A 20,156-nucleotide genomic window follows, 5' to 3' on the forward strand; every position below is an offset into this window, starting at 1 on the left:
ATGCACATTCATTCATTCATTCATTCAGTCGTATTTATTGAGCGCTTCTTGTGTGCAGAGCACTGTACTAAGCGCTTGGGAAGTACAAGTTGGCAACATATAGAGACAGTCCCTACCCAACAGCGGGCTCACAGTCTAAAAGGGGGAGACAGAGAACAAAACAAAACATGAAGACGGGTGTCAAAGTCGTCAGAACAAATAGAATTAAAGCTCTATGCACATTCATTCATTCATTCATTCATTCAATTGTGTTTATTGAGCGCTTACTGTGTGCAGAGCACTGTACTAAGCGCCTGGGAAGTACAAGTTGGCAACATATAGAGACAGTCTCTACCCAACAGCGGGCTCACAGTCTAGAAGGGGGAGACAGACAACAAAACAAAACATGAAGACGGGTGTCAAAGTCGTCAGAACAAATAGAATTAAAGCTCTATGCACATTCATTCATTCATTCAATCGTGTTTATTGAGCGCTTACTGTGTGCAGAGCACTGTACTAAGCACTTGGGAAGTACAAGTTGGCAACATCTAGAGACAGTCCCTACCCAACAGCAGGCTCACAGTCTAAAAGGGGGAGACGGAAACAAAACAAAACATGGAGACGGGTGTCAAAGGCGCCAGAACAAATAGAATTAAAGCCCTATGCACATTCATTCATTCATTCGATCGTATTTATTGAGTGCTTACTGTGTGCAGAGCACTGTACTAAGCCAGTGTCAACTCGGAACTGGATGAGGTGATATTGTTTTCTCGGGGCAGACAAGCCGTGGGTTCGGGGATGCCCCAGAAAGAGCCGGAAGGTGGGAGAGAGAGAAACAATCTAGGGGTTGGGAGTGGGGAGGGCGGTAAAGGAAGTTGAGGTCATTTTACTTGCACCACTTGAATTAAAATCCACCTACCTAATGACTGTGAAACTCTCCAGGACCCTTTCAGCTAGCCAGGAACAGCTTAAAAATTGGGTAGGAACTGTATATGTTGCCAACTTGTACTTCCCAAGCACTTAGTACAGTGCTCTGCACACAGTCAGCGCTCAATAAATACGATTGATGATGATGATAAAAACAGAAATTGAGAAGCAGGCTGGTATAGTGGATGGAGCACGGGCCCGGGATTCAGAAGGGCCTGGGTTCTAATCCTGGCTCTGCCGCTTGTCTGCCCTGTGACCTCCGGCAAGTCACTTCACTTCCCTGTGCCTCAGTTACCTCCTCTGTAAAATGGGAGTCTGAGACCGCGAGCCCTACGCGGGACGAGGGTTGTGTCCAACTTGATTTGCTTGTCTCCACCCCAGCGCTTAGTACAGTGCCTGGCACATAGTAAGTGATGAACAAATACCATCATTATTATTATTAAATTGGAAGGCTGCTGCTCATGGGGCAGCGAAGAAAGACACTGCCCTTTTTTTGTTTGTTTTTGTCTGTTTTTAAGGTATTTGTTAAGTGCTTACTGTTTGTCAAGCAGTGTTTAGTGTGCTGGGATAGACACTAGTCAATAAGACCATATTCAGTGCCCACTGTTGGGTAGGGACTGTCTCTATATGTTGCCAATTTGTACTTCCCAAGCGCTTAGTACAGTGCTCTACACATAGTAAGCGCTCAATAAATACGATTGGTGATGATTGATGATGTCCCACACGAGGTCACAATCTAAGTAGGAGGGAGAACAGGTGTTGAAGCAGTGTGGCTTAGTGGAAAGAGCCCAGGCTTGAGAGTCAGAGGTCACGGGTTCATGCATTCATTCAATCATATTTATTGAGCGCTTACTGTGTGCAGAGCACTGTACTAAGCGCTTGGGAAGTACAAGTCGGCAACACAATCGGCATTAGAACCTGGGTTCTAATCCCGGCTCCGCTGCTTGTCAGATGTGCGACTTTGGGCAAGTCACCTAACTTCCCTGTGCCTCATTTACCTCATCTGTAAAATGGGGATTAAGATGGTAAGCCCCACGTGGGACAACCTAATTACCTTGTATCTACCCCAGCACTTAGAACAGTGCTTGGCTCATAGTAAGCGCTTAACAAATACCAACATTATTATTATTATTTGTCAGTTGAAGAAACCAAGGCACGGAGACATGAAGCGAACTTGCCCAAGATCACTCAGCGGTCAAGAGGCGGAGCCGGGATTAGAACCCAGGTCCTCTGGCTCCCAGGCCTGGGCTCTAGCCATTAGGCTGCACTGCTTCCCGTGCCTGCTTCTTTTGCAGCAGAGATCATCAATCGCATTTATTGAGCGCTTACTATGTGCAGAGATGCTTAGACTAAGTCAATCAGCATTTATTCATCAGAAATTTTCATAGACGGAATTACACTCCAAGTCTGCTTCCACTTTCAGCTGCTGTTCCTGTAGAATGAACAAAAAAAAAACCACATAAGAAAGTGAACGCTAACTATAAACATTGCCCATAAATATATTTATTGAGCGCTTACTGTGTGCAGAGCACTGTACCAAGTGCTTGGGAGATTATAATTAGCCAGCCCACACACTCTGCTCCGCCAATTGTCAGCTGTGTGACTTTGGGCAAGTCACTTCACTTCCCTGTGCCTCAGTTACCTCATCTGTAAAATGGGGATTAAGACTGTGAGCCCCACGTGGGACAACCTGATGACCTTGTAACCTCCCCAGCACTTAGAACTGTGCCTTGGGTAGGGACCGTCTCTATATGTTGCCAACTTGTACTTCCCAAGCGCCTAGTACAGTGCTCTGCACACAGTGAGTGCTCAGTAAATACGATTGATTGATTGATTGATTCCCAAGCGCTTAGTAGAGTGCTCTGCACATAGTAAGCGCTCAATAAATATGATTGAATGAATGAATGAATGAATGCTTTGCACATAGTAAGCACTTAATAAATGTCATCATTATTATTATTATTATAACAGACTGTGAGCCCATTGTGGACAGGGAGTGTCTCTCTTTATTGCTGAATTGTACTTTCCAAGTGTTTAGGACAGTGCTCTGTGCATACAGTACAGACTAGACTGTGAGCCCATTGTTGAGTAGGGACCGTCACTACATGTTGCCAACTTGTACTTCCCAAGCGCTTAGTACAGTACTCTGCACACAGTAAGCGCTCAATATGATTGAATGAATGAATGAATACAGTAAGCGCTCAATAAATACGATCGAATGAATGAGTGAATCATCATCATCATCATCATCAGTCGTATTTATTGAGCGCTTACTATGTGCAGAGCACTGTACTAAGCGCTTGGGAAGTACAAATTGGCAACATAGAGAGACAGTCCCTACCCAACAGTGGGCTCACAGTCTAAAAGGGGGAGACAGAGAACAAAACCAAACATACTAACAAAATAAAATAAATAGAATAGATATGTATAAATAAAATAAACAAATAAATAAATAAATAGAGTAATAAATATGTACAAACATATATACATATATACAGGTGCTGTGGGGAGGGGAAGGAGGGAAGATGGGGGGATGGAGAGGGGGACGAGGGGGAGAGGAAGGAAGGGGCTCAGTCTGGGAAGGCCTCCTGGAGGAGGTGAGCTCTCAGTAGGGCCTTGAAGGGAGGAAGAGAGAAGTGAGAGAGAGAAGTGAGAAGAGAGAGAAAGGAGGAAGACCGAAGAGAGAGTCAGCGGCTGGCCAGCTTCGGGCTACTTTACCTGAGGCAGGTGGCCACACTCCTGTAGTGGACTACTAGGGTCTTGCTCAATGATAGAATAAACTTCCGGCTGAATGTGCTCCAGAGACTGGACGGGGAAGGAAAAGATCAGGAACAACATCAATGTATAATCAGTACAAGCGGAACCGGCCTATTCATTCTTTCATTCGTTCATTCACTCAATTCATTCAATTGAGAGCTTACTGTGTGCAGAGCACTGTACTAAGCGCTTGGGAAGTACAAGTCGGCAACATATAGAGACGGTCCCTACCCAACAACGGGCTCACAGTCTAGAAGGGGGAGTCCTGTCAGTCCTGGGTCCCCTTCTAGTCTCCATCTCCACCATTCCCTTGAAGAACTGTCAAAATTAATCATGCTTGTCAAGAAACTAGTCATCATCATCATCAATCGTATTTATTGAGCGCTTACTGTGTGCAGAGCTCTGTACTAAGCGCTTGGGAAGTCCAAGTTGGCAACATATAGAGACAGTCCCTACCCAACAGTGGGCTGACAGTCTAAAAGGGGGAGACGGAGAACAAAACCAAACATACTAACAAAATAAAATAAATAGAATAGATATGTACAAGTAAAATAAATAAATAAATAAATAAATAGAGTAATAAATATGTACAAGCATATATACATATATATATATATATATATAGTCATTTTGTAGTGCATGGCATTGGACTTTAGCCCAGTTTTTTCAATACATTTTGGGTCTGAGTGAGCATGGAGCTTCTGAGCATAAACTGTCTTCCACTTGCCTACCATTTGTTCATTCAATCGTATTTATTGAGCGCTTGCTGAATAATGATAACAATAATAATGATGGCATTTATTAAGCACTGGGGAGGTTATAAGATGATCAGGTGGTCCCACGGGGGGCTCACAGTCTTAATCCCCATTTTACCGATGAGGTAACTGAGGCACAGGGAAGTTAAGTGACTTGCCCCCTTCTAGACTGTGAGCCCACTGTTGGGTAAGGACCGTCTCTATATGTCACCAACTTGTACTTCCCAAGTGCTTAGTACAGTGCTCTGCACACAGTAAGTGCTCAATAAATATGATTGATTGATTGATTGCCCAAAGTCACACAGCTGACAATTAGCACTGTATGCAAAGCACTGTACTAAATGCTTGGGAGAGTACAATATAACAGCAAATAGACACATTCCTGCCCACAACGAGCTCACAGTCTAGAGGGGCAGACAGGCCCCTCTAAATAAATAGATAATAAATAAATTAATAAATTACAGTTATAATAATAATAATAATTATGGTATTTGTTAAGCACTTAATATGTGCCAAGAACTGTTCTAAGCGCTGGGGTAGATACAGGGTAATCAGGTTGTCCCATGTGGGGCTCACACTTTTAGTCCCCATTTTACAGATGAGGTAACTGAGGCACAGAGAAGTGAAGTGACTTGCCCAAGGTCACAGGGCAGACAAGGGATTAGAACCCATGACCTCTGACTCCCAAACCCGTGCTCTTTCCACTAAGCCATGCTGCTTCTCTATATATAGATCTATACATAAGTGTTGTGGGGATCGGAGGGAGGATGAATGAAGGAGCAAGTGAGAGCAGAGCAGAGCAGGAGTGGGAAGAGAGAAGGGCTTAGACAGGGAAGGCTTCTTGGAGGAGGTGGGTCTTCAATAAGGTTTTGAAATGGGAGAGAGCAATCGTCCGTCTGATATGAGGAGGGAGGGCATCCCAGGCCGGAGGTAGGATGTGGGCGAGAGGTCGGCAGCGAGACAGACAAGATCGAGGTACGGTGAGAAGGTTAGCGTATTCATTCAATCATATTTATTGAGCGCTTACTGTGTGCAGAGCACTGTAGTCACAAAGCATAGCCTATCACCACCCTCACCTCCAAATCCAGGTAGGATTACTCTAGACCGAGTGACATTGGTTCCCTGTCCAGTAATAATCAATAATAATTATTATGGTACTTGTTAAGTGCTAAATTGGTGGGATAGATATAATAATGGCATGTATTAAGCACTTACTATGTGCAAAGCACTGTTCTAAGCGCTGGGGAGGTTACAACGTGATCAGGTTGTCCCACGGGGGGCTCACAATCTTCATCCCCATTTTACAGATGAGGTAACGGAGGCCCAGAGAAGTGAAGTGACTTGCCCAAAGTCACACAGCTGACAATTGGCAGAGCCGGGATTTGAACCCATGACCTCTGACTCCAAAGTCCGTGCTCTTTTCCACTGAGCTACGCTGCGCTTCTCTGTTATCTGGTCCCAGGTAGGCTCCAGTCCCAAAAAGCTTTGGGAGGCTAAATCCATTCTAGGACCTCCCCAGGAAGTCCCTTGAACTTGACTCAGGTGGGAACCCCTAAACTCAACCTCTAGACTGTAAGCTTGTTGTGGGCAGGGAATGTGCCTGTTTATTGTGCTCTCCCAAGCGCTTAGTACAGTGCTGTGCTTAGAGAGGTGCTTGGCACATAGGAAGTCCTTAACAAGTACCATTACCATTATACTATATTATTGTTTATCCTACTATTATATTGTACTCTCCCAAGCACTTAGTAGAGTGCTCTGAACACAGTAAGCGCTCAATTAATACGATTGATTGATTGATTCTACTAATTCGGGTCCCCTTTTCTGGTGAGCACAGAGAAAAGGGACCTGGAAAACTATCCTCGGATAGCGTGGTGAGTGTTTAGGGTTTTTCTGTTAAGTTTGTAGAGAAGCAGCGTGGCACAGTGGAAAGAGCCTGGGCTTGGGAGTCGGAGGTCGTGGATTCTATCCTGGCTCCGCCACTTGTCAGCTGTGTGACTTTGGGCAAGTCACTTAACTTCCCTGGACCTGAATTCCCTCATCTTCTAGACTGTGAGCCCGTTGTTGGGTAGGGTCCATCTCTATATGTTGCCAACTTGTACTTCCCAAGTGCTTAGTCCAGTGCTCTGCACACAGTAAGTGCTCAATAAATACGATTGAATGAACAAACTTGTACTTCCCAAGCGCTTAATACAGTGCTCTGCATAGAGTAAGTGCTCAATAAATATGATTGAATGAATGAATGAATGAATAAATGAAATGGGGATTAAGACTGTGAGCCCCACGTGGGACAACCTTGATAACCTGGAATGCCCTCCCTCAGCCCATCCGCCAAGCTAGCTCTCTTCCTCCCTTCAAGGCCCTGCTGAGAGCTCACCTCCTCCAGGAGGCCTTCCCACACTGAGCCCTTTCCTTCCTCTCCTCCTCGTCCCCCTCTCCATCCCCACATCTTACCTCCTTCCCTTCCCCACAGCACCTGTATATATGTATATATGGTTGTACATATTTATTACTCTATTTATTTTTTTATTTATTTTACTTGTACATATCTATCCTATTTATTTTATTTTGTTGGTATGTTTGGTTTTGTTCTCTGTCTCCCCCTTTTAGACTGTGAGCCCACTGTTGGGTAGGGACTGTCTCTATGTGTTGCCAATTTGTACTTCCCAAGCGCTTAGTACAGTGCTCTGCACATAGTAAGCACTCAATAAATACGACTGATGATGATGATGATGATAACCTTGTAGCCCCCCAGTGCTTAGAACAGTGCTTGGCACATAGTAAGCACTAAACAAATACCATTATTATTATTATTATTTACAAGTCATTAAAATGATCAGGCCCTGAGCCCTTTCAGGCTTTCAGACACTTCACCTGCTCAGTCACTCTGGCTTAAACAGAACATAAGCAGGGATGTAACTCATTAATGCCATCCTCATTAGTGTTGATTTAGCAGTGGCCCAGATCTGTTGGAGTTGAGAGATCCTACGTCATCGAGACTTTTCCAAGCCTGTCTCCCGGATGACAGCAGGTTGTCAAGAAGGCTGTTTCTCTGGCAACAAGAAAGCAGGAGTTGCTGAAGCAGCCTGGAGGGACGGGGGGGTGTTAATAGAAAACGGAAAGAGGCTGAGGAGACGGAGAGTCGGAGAGAAAGCGAGACCCTAAGCCTATGTAATAAAAACACCGAGCGCTTAGGAAATCCTTAGAACAAAGGCAGGATGTCAGACAAATGAAAGGGATGGGGGCGAGGTCAAAGGGCAACTTGGAGGACGGGATGAAGAGAAAGATGGGAAGATGTGCGGGCTTTGGGAAAGGAAGGGAAGCGACGAGATGCTTGAAATGAACATCGCCCCTGAAGGGAGTCAAGCCTCCATTAGCACTGAAGAAACCCCCTCAAGGATAATGTTCTCATCTCCATATCTTTCATCCACGCGGCCCGGAGTCTCGTTAGGCCTATTTTTCAGATAACGGTTAGAGACATTAATCCCTCTAATAGGCGCTGGGGATCTGGCTTGAGGGTGAGTCCAGTGGACTGAAAAAGGTCACCCTCCATCGTCATTAGGGCTGTCATCGCTTCATAGCTAAGAGGGCTTCGATTACTTGTGGTATTCGTTAAGCGCTTACTACGTGCCAGGCACTGTACTAAGCACGGGAGTAGATACAAGCTAATCGGGTTGGACACAGTCCCTGCCCACCTGGGGCCCACAGCATCCCCATTTTACAACAAATAGACACATTCCTGCCCACAATGAGCTCATAGTCTAGAGGGGCAGACAGGCATTAATTAAATAAATAGATAAACAAATAAATAAATTACAGCTATAATAATAATAATAATTATAGTATTTGTTAAGCTCTTAATATGTGTCAAGCACTGTTCTAAGCACTGGGGTAGATACAGGGTAATCAGGTTGTCCCACGAGGGGCTCACACTTTTAATCCCCATTTTACAGATGAGGTAACTGAGGCAGAGAAGAGTGAAGTGACTTGCCCGAGGTCACACAGCAGACAAGTGGTGGAGTCAGGATTAGAACCCAGATCCTTCTGATTCCCAGGCCTGGGCTTTTTCCACCAGGCCACACTGCTTCCGCTGGACCAGCCCTCTAGACATGTAAGCTTGTTATAGGCAGGGAATGTGTCTGTTTATTGTTCTACTGTACTCTCCTAAGCGCTTAGTACAGAGCTTTGCAAACAGTAAGCGCTCAATAAATATGATTCAGTGAATCAATGAACCTCAAGCTCGGTGCCTCTTGGAAGCAGGGCTCAGGCCAAAAAAGCTTTCAAATACCCCGTTGATAACAATAATAATGATGGCATTTATTAAGTGCTTACTATGTGCAAAGCACTGTTCTAAGCGCTGGGGAGGTTACAAGGTGATCAGGTTGTCCCACGGGGGGCTCACACTATTAATCCCCATTTTACAGATGAGGTAGCTGAGGCACGGAGAAGTTAAGTGACTTGCCCAAAGTCACACAGCTGACAAGTGGCCATTAGGCACGGCTGGCTTCAGGCCTTTGGCCACCGTGAGGCCAGAAAATATTTGCCATCCCTTCCTGTTCCGGATGATGCCACACATGCCGTTTTACAGAAGTGTGGCTTGTTCTACCCAAACTAGACCATTTCTCCAGGGGGGTCCCCACCCTCCCCACCCCCTACCCCGCTTTTTCTTCACAACGTCCCCGTTAACAAAGGCATCATTTCCAACTCAGGCAGAAGGAGGGGATGTGCATTCAAATTTCAACCCCTGCCCCCCTCTTGACAAAGTGCCCTTGGACGTCTGTTTCTCTTGCTTACCGTCGGAAACCGGCCCCGTCCTCAAGGATGCTGGAGGAGAGGGGCACCCAGTTCCTTAGACCTCTTCCCAGCAGAAGTTCTCATGGGAATTAGTCTCTGTTAGACACGGAGAGGGCCCATGTCGCCACTGGCTCGCCTCAACCTTTTGGCCTGTTCTTTAAAACGGATTCCTTAATGGATGGCTGTTTTGAAAATGGTCTCCCGATTCCCTCAGACTGGGAGGCTGGAAAAGCATTCCCTTAATCCTAGTAGGGTGGTGAGCAGAGGCTTAGCTATTCTGATGGACTGTGGTTGGGCCCACAATGGATTAGTGGGCTGACAGGTTGGAGCTGAAGATGGTACATCCCTGATGGAGAGGACAGGTTGTCCATAAGGGCAGTCACCGCACGGTTCTTCTGGACATCCCTGGGTTCCGTCGACAGCTAGAGAATCTGAGCTTGGTTGGACCACTGGCCTAACCCGTAGTGTCATATCTGACAGATAATTGTCATATAATACTTCAATGTACCTCGTTCTCTCCTGTCCCGCTGTCGACCCCCGGCCCACGTCCTTCCCCTGGCCTGGAATGCCCTCCCTCTGCCCATCCGCCAAGCTAGCTCTCTTCCTCCCTTCAAGGCCCTACTGAGAGCTCACCTCCTCCAGGAGGCCTTCCCACACTGAGCCCCCTTTTTCCTCTCCTCCTTCCCATCCCCCCCACCCTACCTCCTTCCCCTCCCCACAGCACCTGTATATATATTTGTACAAATGTATTACTCTATTTATTTTACTTTTTATTTTGTTAATGATGTGCAAATAGCTTTAATTCTATTTGTTCTGACGATTTTGACACCTGTCTACATGTTTCGTTTTGTTGTCTGTCTCCTTCTTCTAGACTGTGAGCCCATTGTTGGGTAGGGACCGTCTCTATATGTTGCCGACTTGTACTTCCCAAGCACTTAATACGGTGCTCTGCACACAGTAAGCGCTCAATCAATAGGACTGACTGACTGACTGACTGAATAATAATTATTATTATTATTACGGCATTTGTTAAGCATTTACTATGTACCCGGCAGTGTACTAAGCGCTACGGTAATTACTAGCAAATCAGGTTGCTCTGCTCACATGGGGCTCACAGTCTCAATTCCCATTTTACAGATGAGGTAACTGAGGCACAGAGAAGCAAAGTGACTTGCCTAAGGTCACACAGCAGACAAGTGGTGGAGCCTGGAGTAGAGCCCATGATCTTCCGACTTCCAAGACGGTTCTCTGTACACTACGCCATGCTGCTTTGACAGACAATTAACTGACAATTACTCTCCCTCCCTTCAAACCCTTATTGAAGGCACTTCTCCTCCAAGAGTGCTTCCCTGACTAAGCCCTTCTTTCCTCTTTTTCCATTCCCTTCTGCGTCATCCTGACTTGTTCCCTTTATTCCTCCCCCATCCCAGCCCCCACATCCCTTATGTCCATATCTGTCATTTATTTATTTATATTAATATCTGTCTTCCCCTCTGACCTCTAAGATCGTTGTGGGCAGGGAATGTGTCTGTTTATTGTTGTATTGTACTCTCCCTAGCACTTAATACAGAGAAGCAGCATGGCTCAGTGGAAAGAGCCCGGGCTTTGGTGTCAGAGGTCATGGGTTCAAATCTCGGCTCTGCCAATTGTCAGCTGTGTGACTTTGGGCAAGTCACTTCTCTGGGCCTCAGTGACCTCATCTGGAAAATGAGGATTAAGACTGTGAGCCCCCAGTGGGACAACCTGATCACCTTGTAACCTCCCCAGTGCTTTGCACATAATAAGCGCTTAATAAATGCCATTATTATTCAGCACTTAGAACAGTGCTTTACACATAGTAAGCGCTTAATAAATGCCATCATTATTTTTACAGTGCTCTGCACACAGTAACCACTCGATAAATGACTGTGTGGGTACTCACACTCCTGTGGAGGCCTCATTTTTCCTTGGTTTTTGTTTCATGCTGTCACCTCATCTCAATCTCTCTTTTCACTACCTTTCATACCAGTCTCCTGCTAGGGCCATTATCAAAGAATGAGCTTCCTCTTGGATTAGTAAAACACCACCCACTGAGGAATCGGGAGCAGGGAAATAGTTAGTTGCTCCTGTTTCTTTACCGTGAGCTGGGAAAAAGTCACAGCCAGGGCATATTTGGGAAGCGGTGTGACCTACGGGAAAAGTCCAGCCGTAAGAGTCAGAGGACGGGATCTAATCCCAACTCTGACACTTACCTGCTACGTGAACTGGGGCAAGTCACTTGGCTTTCCTGTGCCTCTGTTTCCTCAACTGTAAAATGGGGATTCAATACCTGTTCTTCCTCCTACTTAGATTGTGAGCCCCATGTGCTCTATATGTTGCCAACTTGTACTTCCCAAGCGCTTAGTACAGTGCTCTGCACACAGTAAGCGCTCAATAAATACGATTGATGGTGATGATGATGTGCTACAGGGACTGTATCCAACTTAACTCGTCTCTACCACAGCGTTTAGAACGGGGTTTGGTATACAGAAAGCACTTTATCAAAAATAGTAATAATAATAGTGGTATATGTCAAGTACTTCCTATATGCCAAGAACTGCACTAAGAGCTGAGGTAATTACATAATAATAATAATGATGAAGATAATAATAATAATACTGATGGGTTCTCCTCCTTTTTCTTTTCTCCATCCCTCAAAACATCACTTCCTTATCCTCTAAGACAGGCACACAAATTAGCATAAGCCCACCAGGCATGAAAGAAATCGGAGCACTCCTTAAAGAAAAATGGCTGTGTATGTAAAATGCTTTGCTACTGTGACTGGTAAGTGTGGGAAGGATGGTTGAATCTTTAGCCCTCTGGTAAAAGTTTGGGGTGAGGAGAAGACAGGAATACGCACGTTTGTACAGATGATTAAGGCTTTTCCACGGCCCCGCCTACACAATAGCATCAGCAGCATCATCAATCGTATTTATTGAGCGCTTACTATATGCAGAGCACTGTACTAAGCGCTTGGGAAGTACAAATTGGCAACATATAGAGACAGTCCCTACCCAACAGTGGGCTCACAGTCTAAAAGGGGGAGACAGAGAACAAACCAAACATACTAACAAAATAAAATAAATAAAATAGATATGTACAAATAAAATAAATAAATAAATAAATAGAGTAATAAATATGTACAAACATATATACATATATACAGGTGCTGTGGGGCAGGGAATGAGGTAAGATGGGGGGATGGAGAGAGGAACGAGGGGGAGATAGCAAAAATGTTTCCTGGGCAATAAATCCGTGCATGTGATTTAAGAGGTAGTGTGGCCCAGTGGAAAGGACACAAGCCTGGGAATCAGGAGATCTGAGTTCTAATCCTAGCCCTGCTACTTCCCCACTGTGTTACCGTGGACAACTCCCTCGACTTCTCTGGGCCTCAGTTTCCTCAACTGTAAAATGGGGATATGGTAGAGTGTGAACCCCGTTATCATAATAATAATAGAGGTATTTGTTTAGTATGTGCCAAGCAATGTACTAAACACCCGGGTAGATAAAAGACAATCAGGTCAGACACAGGCCTTATTCCAAGTGAAGTTCACAGTCTAAGGGGGAGGGAGAATAAATATTGATCCCTATTTAACAGATGAGGAAACTGAGGCTCAGAGAAGTTAAGTGATTTGCCCAAATCAGACAGCAGCCAAGCAGCTTAGTCAGGATTAGAACCCAGCCCCATGTGGGACAGGGATTGTGTCCAATCTCATCACTTTGTATCTACCCCATCAAGTATCTCTTAGTGAGTACTTAATAACTGCATTATCATCATTATTATTATTACAGCAGCGTGGTTTAATGGAAAGAGCCCGGGATTGGGAGTCTGAGGTCATGGGTTCTAATCCCACCTCCGCCACTTAGCTGTGTGACTTTGGGCAAGTCACTTAACTTCTCTGTGCCTCAGTTACTTCATCTGTCCCCCCCATCTTACCTCCTTCCCTTCCCCACAGCACATGCATATATGTTTGTACATATTTATTACTCTATTTATTTATTTTACTTGTACATATCTATTCTATTTATTTTATTTTGTTAGTATGTTTGGTTTTGTTCTCTGCCTCCCCCTTTTAGACTGTGAGCCCACTGTTGGGTAGGGACAGTCTCTATATGTTGCCAACTTGTACTTCCCAAGCGCTTAGTACAGTGCTCTGCACAGAGTAAGCACTCAATAAATACGATTGATTGATTGATTGATTGATCTGTAAAATGGGGATTAAGACTGTGAGCCCCACGTGGGACAACCTGATTATCTTGTATTTACCCCAGCACTTAGAACAGTGCTTGGCACATAGTAAGCGCTTAACAAAAACTACCATTATTATTATTATTAGGCTCACAGTCTATTTTATCACTGTTTTACAAATGGGGGAAACAAGGTCCAGAGAGGTCAGGTGACTTGCCCAAGATCCCACAGCAGGGGAAGATGCTGTTTAATCGTTCTCCACAGACAAATGCCATATTCACTCATTCATTCAATTGTATTTATTGAGGGCTTACTGTATGCAAAGCAGTGTACTAAGCGCTCAGCACTGTACTAAGCTCTTAGATTTCCATAGAGCAGTCCTGCACCCGCTCTACTCCTGGGGGAAGGGGGGCAGTTATCCAGTTAGTACAGGGCAGTTTCGGTCCCATTTTGCCCAATCCCCTAACCAGTTGTGCCAGTATGGTACTGGCTGGTTTTCTGGGGGCTTTTTGTCCCCATAATAATAATGGTGCTTATTAAGCGCTTACTATGTGCAAAGCACTGTTCTAAGCGCTGGGGAGGTTGCAAGGTGTTCAGGTTGTCCCACGGGGGGCTCTCAGTCTTAATCCCCATTTTACAGATGAGGGAACTGAGGCACAGAGAAGTGAAGTGACTTGCCCAAAGTCACCCAGCTGACAAGTGGTGGAGCCGGGATTTGAACCCATGACCTCTGATTCCAAAGCCTGGGCTCTTTCCACGCTGCTTCTCTGTGGTGCCAACCCTTTCTCGGCCGTGATTCAGAAGCTGTTCCAGACTTCCCGGTGGCTTGAGAATGGGGGGCATAGGGCCCCTGGGCAAGTAGGGGGCTCACAGCTCTCCCTTACAGGAAACACTCTAGGATCCCCCAAAATCCCGTGGCCTTCTGCTAAATTGCGCCCTTGGTGTCATCACATTCCACGGTGTGCCTAGCTGATCCATGAGAAGCAGCGTGGCTCCATGGAAAAAACAAGGGCTCGGGAGGTAGGGGTTGTGGATTCTAATCCCGGCTCCGACACCTGTCTGCTGTGTGACTTTGGGCAAGTCACTTCATCATCATCAATTGTATTTATTGAGCGCTTACTATGTGCAGAGCACTGTACTAAGCGCTTGGGAAGTACAAATTGGCAACACATAGAGACAGTCCCTACCCAACAGTGGGCTCACAGTCTAAAAGGGGGAGACAGAGAACAAAACCAAACATACCAACAAAATAAAATAAATAGGATAGATATGTACAAGTAAAATAAATAAATAAATAAATAGAGTAATGAATATGTAACCTGATTACCTTGTATCTACCCCAGTACTTAGGACAGGGCTAGGCAACTAGTAAGTGCTTAACAAATAACATTATTATTATTATTATTACCCATATGACTTCCCCCGCCTCTCCTTGTCAGTCTACAAGAGGTCTGTCAGTGCCCACCCTGCCTGCTCCCCGGTGGAAGGTTAGAGGGCTGAAGAAGATCAATCAATCAATCAATCGTATTTATTGAGCGCTTACTGTGTGCAGAGCACTGCACTAAGCGCTTGGGAAGTACAAGTTGGCAACATAGAAGATGTAAAGAATACAGGGCTGGTGCCCAGCGAAAGAGACCTAAGCCAGAGTGACTCACGGTGTAAACAGATCCGGAACGAGCTGGCTCTTGGATTCCCGTCTCTTGAACTGGGTCCTTCCGAGAGAGGAGCTTCCTCAAAGGCAACACCTGATTTGGGGAGAAGAAAGGACGGCATGGGTTTGGTGATCAGATCCCTAAATCGAAGCACAAGGAGAAAAATGAACATCGCTAAAATCCGCCGCCCTTTCCTCTCCATCCAAACTGCTACCGTGTCCATCCAAGAATTTATCCTATCTCGCTTTGATTAGTGGATCAGCCTCCTGGCTGACCTTCCTGACTCTCTTCTCTCATTCATTCATTCATTCAATCGTATTTATTGAGCGCTTACTGTGTGCAGAGCACTGTACTAAGAGCTTGGGAAGTACAAGTTGGCAACATATAGAGACGGTCCCTACCCAAGAACGGGCTCACAGTCTAGAAGGGGGAGACAGACAACAAAACAAAACATGTAGAGAGGTGTCAAAGTTGTCAGAACAAATAGAATTAAAGCTAAATGCACATCATTAACAAAATTAATAGAATAGTAAATATGTACAAGTAAAATAGAGTAATAAATCTGTACAAATATATATTTATATATCCCCACTCAAGTCCATACTTCACTCTGCCGCCCGGATAATTTTTTTACAAATATGTTCAGGCCACATTTCCCCTCTCTTCAAGAACCTCCAGTGGTTACCCATCCACCTCTGCTTCAAACAGAAACTCCTCGCCATCGGCTTTAAAGCAATCGCCTTGCCGCCTCCTAATCAATCAATCGTATTTATTGAGCGCTTACCGTATTTATTGAGCCCGCTGTTAGGTAGGGACCGTCTCTATATGTCGCCAACTTTTACTTCCCAAGCATTTAGTACAGTGCTCTGCACACAGTAAGCCCTCAATAAGTACGATTGAATGAATGAATGAACGAACCTGGTGGAATTTTAAATTAAACTAAATTAAATTAAATTAAATTTAAAATTACATTTAAATTAAATTAAACTAAATTAAATTAAACTAAAATAAGCGCTTAGTACAGTGCTCTGCACACAATAAGCGCTCAATAAATATGATTGAATGAAAGAATTTCCAGGCTGTAGGCTGAACATGAATCAGTCACTCGCTCTCTCAACCACCTACCCTTTCGGCTGGAACTCGGCAGCGGCCAGGAAGACTCACACCTGGGCAGCCCATCAGGATGGGACCGGAAGTGGGAATAATAACTAATAATAATTATGGTACTTGTTAAGCGCTTACTATATGCCAAGCACTGTTTTAGATACAGTTAAGCAGGTTGGACACAGTTCCTGTCCCACATGGGGCTCACAGTCTTAATCCCTAATTTTCAGATGAGGTAACTGAGGCCCACTGAAGTGAAGTGACTTGTCCAAGGTCACACAACAGACACGCTGCAGAGCCGGGATTAGAACCCAGGTCCTTCTGACTCCGAGACCCGTACTCTATCCTCTAAGCCACGCTGCTTTTCATGCCTGAGGTGCAGGTAGGATCTGGGAAGACCTGGGGACAGAGTCGGGGTACAGTCCCACCAAGGTTGGCAAAAAGGGACCACAGAAATGGTTGAAACTGAAAAAGAAGAAGGTTCTGGACCTCAGGCCTTCCTGAGAGGACCCCCACATCTAGGCCTGCCATAGAAATTTTTAGACTGTGAGCCCACTGCTGGGTAGGGATGTCTCTATATGTTGCCAACTTGTACTTCCCAAGCGCTTAGAACAGTGCTATGCACACAGTAAGCGCTCAATAAATACGATTGATGATGATAGAAATGTCAGACCTCAAAGAGATCCCAGCCCTCCAGAATCTTAATCAGCCCCCAATCTGTAATTCGTAGAATCTTAATCAGCCCCCAATCTGCAATTCGAGGTGTCGATTTTTGCCTCCACAAGTCTGCCCGGTTTGTGCTCTGGCTAACTTAGGGATCCTCTGTTTCCCCCTGTTTCCTCTCTGGTGACCGCTGAGATCAGTTGGTGTAGCTCTGCTCCATTCCTCCATTCCCATATCAAGATCCTGGAGGTAAGGAATTTTCCACTGAGAGCTCACATTCCTGGGATATCCTCTCTGTTCTGATGGAACAGATCCTCTTCCTTTCAATCCACAGGGAGCATTGTAAACCCACCTTTTAACCTGGGCTCCCTTATGGGATGGGGGTAGGAGAACGTTATTTCAAAACTATTCTGTGCCACTTGTTTTTATTTCTGTGCATAACTGTCACTATACGACTTGCTGTAATTGGTTTAATTAACACCCCTTTATCCCACTTGCTCCCCGTGGCTTTTTCAAGCGGAAGGTGTAGCTTTAAAAATGGACTAAATAAATAAAAGTACTTAAAGGCTATGTCTGTTCTGTGGTATTTTCTCCCTGAGTGAAGAGACTCTGACATTTTCTAGGATTTTCAGAAACGTTAACCAGCTAATATCTCACTAATGCCCTTGGAAGGGGAGACAGGCAGTAAATAAAATTGAATGTGATGAAGAGTTCTGTTAGGATAGAGGCCTGATGTCCCCTTAGACAGTGAGGCTTACATGGGGCAGAAGCGGTGTCTGTCTGACCTGACAGTATTGTAGCTATCCTGGCACTTAGCACAGAGTAATAATAATTACAATATTTGTTAAGCGCCAAGGACTGAACTAAGTGCTGGGGTAAATACAAGATCATCAGGGTCCCACCTGGGGCTCCCAGTCGCAGGAGGAAGGACAACAGGTATTGAACCCCCATTTTGTAGATGAGGGAACTGAGGCACAGAGAAGTTAAGCGACTTGGCCTCAGCATCACACAGCAGGCAAGTGGCAGAGCCACTAACTCCTAGGTGCATGTTCCTTCCATGCTAGGGTCTCTCCCCTCTCCCCTCCCTTCCCAAACCCCTTCACCATCTGGCTAAGGCCAGGAAATTAATTTTTTGAAGGAAAAATGACCTGCACTGAGCAGAAGTAATGTAGACATGGCAGCAAAAACAGAAAAAAAGACATAATAATAATAATAATGGCATTTATTAAGCACTTACTAGGTGCCAAGCACCGTTCTAGATACTGGAGAGTTTACAAGGTGATCAGGTTGTCCCACGTGGGGCTCACAGTCTTAATCCCCATTTTACAGATGAGGTAATTGATATAAAATGTCAAATAGACCGTGACATTTCACAGTCTTCTAGACTGTGAACCCACTGTTGAGTAGGGACCGTCTCTATATGTTGCCAACTTATACTTCCCAAGTGCTTAATACAGTGCTCTGCACACAGTAAGTGCTCAATAAATACGAATGAATGAATGAATGAAAATGGGCAAATCCGTTTATCTTAGGCAAACAGCAGACACGAGGACATCACTCTCAGACTGCAAGCTCGTTGTGGACAGGGAACATGTCTTGTATGGTACTCTCCCAAGAGCTTAGTACAGTGCTCCGCACACAGTAAGTGCTCGATAAATGCGACTGAATGAATGAATGAATGTATGAAAGCAAATAACATGAATACGACCTCCCCACAGAAAATATAAAGTGGAAAAATTCATGGATTGAAAATAAGAGAGGGGAAAGAGATCACCAGTACCGGAGTGAGATTTCAGACCCATTTCCCAGATGAAAGGGAGGACGTTCCCTCTCTCCAGGATAGTTAAGCTGCCAATTGGCACCGGGCAAAATAGAGGTGCCAGCCTGCCCGGGGTTGGTGTCTAACCCTTTCCCAAGTCAGTGCCAATCTTTATTCTCCTTCTGCCAAACCATAGCCCTGTGATGGCACCTTCCATTCTGCCTCTTCCCATGTGTCAAACACATCCAACCTATTGGACTCCTTCTCTTCTCAAGTCCCTGTTCCCCTAGGCACCTCTTTCCCAGTGCTTAGAACAGTGCTCCAGCACTTAGAACAGTGCTTTGCACATAGTAAGCGCTTAACAAATACCGTCATTATTATTATTAATTCAGTGAATTAGTCAATCGTATTTACTGAGTGCTTACTATGTGCAGAGCAAACACTGTAATAGTAATAATAATTCCAGCATTTATTAAGCACTTACGATGTTCCCGGCACTGTACTAAGCGCTGGGGTGGGTACAAGGAAATCGGGTTGGACACAGTCCCTGTCCTGTATAGGTCTCACAGTCTTAACCCCCATTTTACAGATGGGGTAACTGTACTAAGCACTTGGCCGAGTGTGGCTCAGTGGAAAGAGCCCGGGCTTTGGAGTCCGAGGTCATGGGTTCAAGTCCCGGCTCCACCAGTTGTCAGCTGTGTGACTTTGGGCAAGTCGCTTCACTTCTCTGAGCCTCAGTTACCTCATCTGTAAAATGGGGATTAAGACTGTGAGCCCTCCATGCGACAACCTGATCACCTTGTAACCTCCCCAGCGCTTAGAACAGTGCTTTGCACAGAGTAAGCACTTAATAAATGCCATTATTATTATTATTATTATTATTATTATTACAATTGAGTAGACATATTCCCTGCCCGTAGTGAGCTTACAGCCTAGAGGGAGAGACAGACATTAATAGGAATAAATGAATTATGGATATGGACATAAGTGCTGAGGGGCTGGGAGGGGAAGGGATGAATAAAGGAGACATGCTTTCCAATTTCCGGCAGCCCCTTGACAGATTTTCCTGATGCAGTAGCCCCACTCGCTCATTCATTCAATCATATTTATTGAGCGCTTACTGTGTGCCAAGCACTGTACTAAGCGCTTGGGAAGTTCAAGTTGGCAACATATAGAGACGGTCCCTACCCAACAATAGGCTCAAGCTTGCTGACCACCTGCCCCTACTCCCTGAGACTGACCAGGCCAGAGACACAGAATCTCGTATGAGTCTCTTCGTGCCTCTTTGGTTAAAAAAATAAATAAATAATGGGGCTAATGTATCTATCTTCCTGGGTTCTGTTATCAGTCGGCGTCTGCATGATTAAAAAAAATTAACTGGGTCATTAATTACATAAGCAAATTCCTTGGCTGCCCTGGGATGCATGTCATGTAGAATTGCTGATTTATTTAAGTTCGGATTTGCCCAGTATTCTCATGCCTCCGTTTTCTAAAGAGCTATTTTTTAAAAAGCCTTCACTAGTGGCAAGAGCCCGGGCTTGGGAATCAGAGGATGTGGGTTC

General features: G+C 45.1%; 1 protein-coding gene across 1 annotated transcript in view; it reads right to left on the reverse strand.

The window, feature by feature from the left end:
- Window positions 1-2,261: 2,261 nt before the first annotated feature.
- NFAM1 (NFAT activating protein with ITAM motif 1) overlaps window positions 2,262-20,156 on the reverse strand; it is a 45,396-nt gene continuing 27,501 nt past the window's right edge. The window contains exons 5-7 of the mRNA XM_038756855.1: window positions 15,072-15,161; window positions 3,625-3,711; window positions 2,262-2,338 (exon numbers count right to left, since the gene is read on the reverse strand). Of these exons, the coding sequence (XP_038612783.1) occupies window positions 2,279-2,338; window positions 3,625-3,711; window positions 15,072-15,161 (237 nt within the window). The 3' untranslated portion in view covers window positions 2,262-2,278. The remainder of the gene's footprint in view (window positions 2,339-3,624; window positions 3,712-15,071; window positions 15,162-20,156) is intronic.

The sequence above is a fragment of the Tachyglossus aculeatus genome, chromosome 14, assembly GCF_015852505.1.
Source record: "Tachyglossus aculeatus isolate mTacAcu1 chromosome 14, mTacAcu1.pri, whole genome shotgun sequence".
NCBI lineage: Eukaryota > Metazoa > Chordata > Mammalia > Monotremata > Tachyglossidae > Tachyglossus > Tachyglossus aculeatus.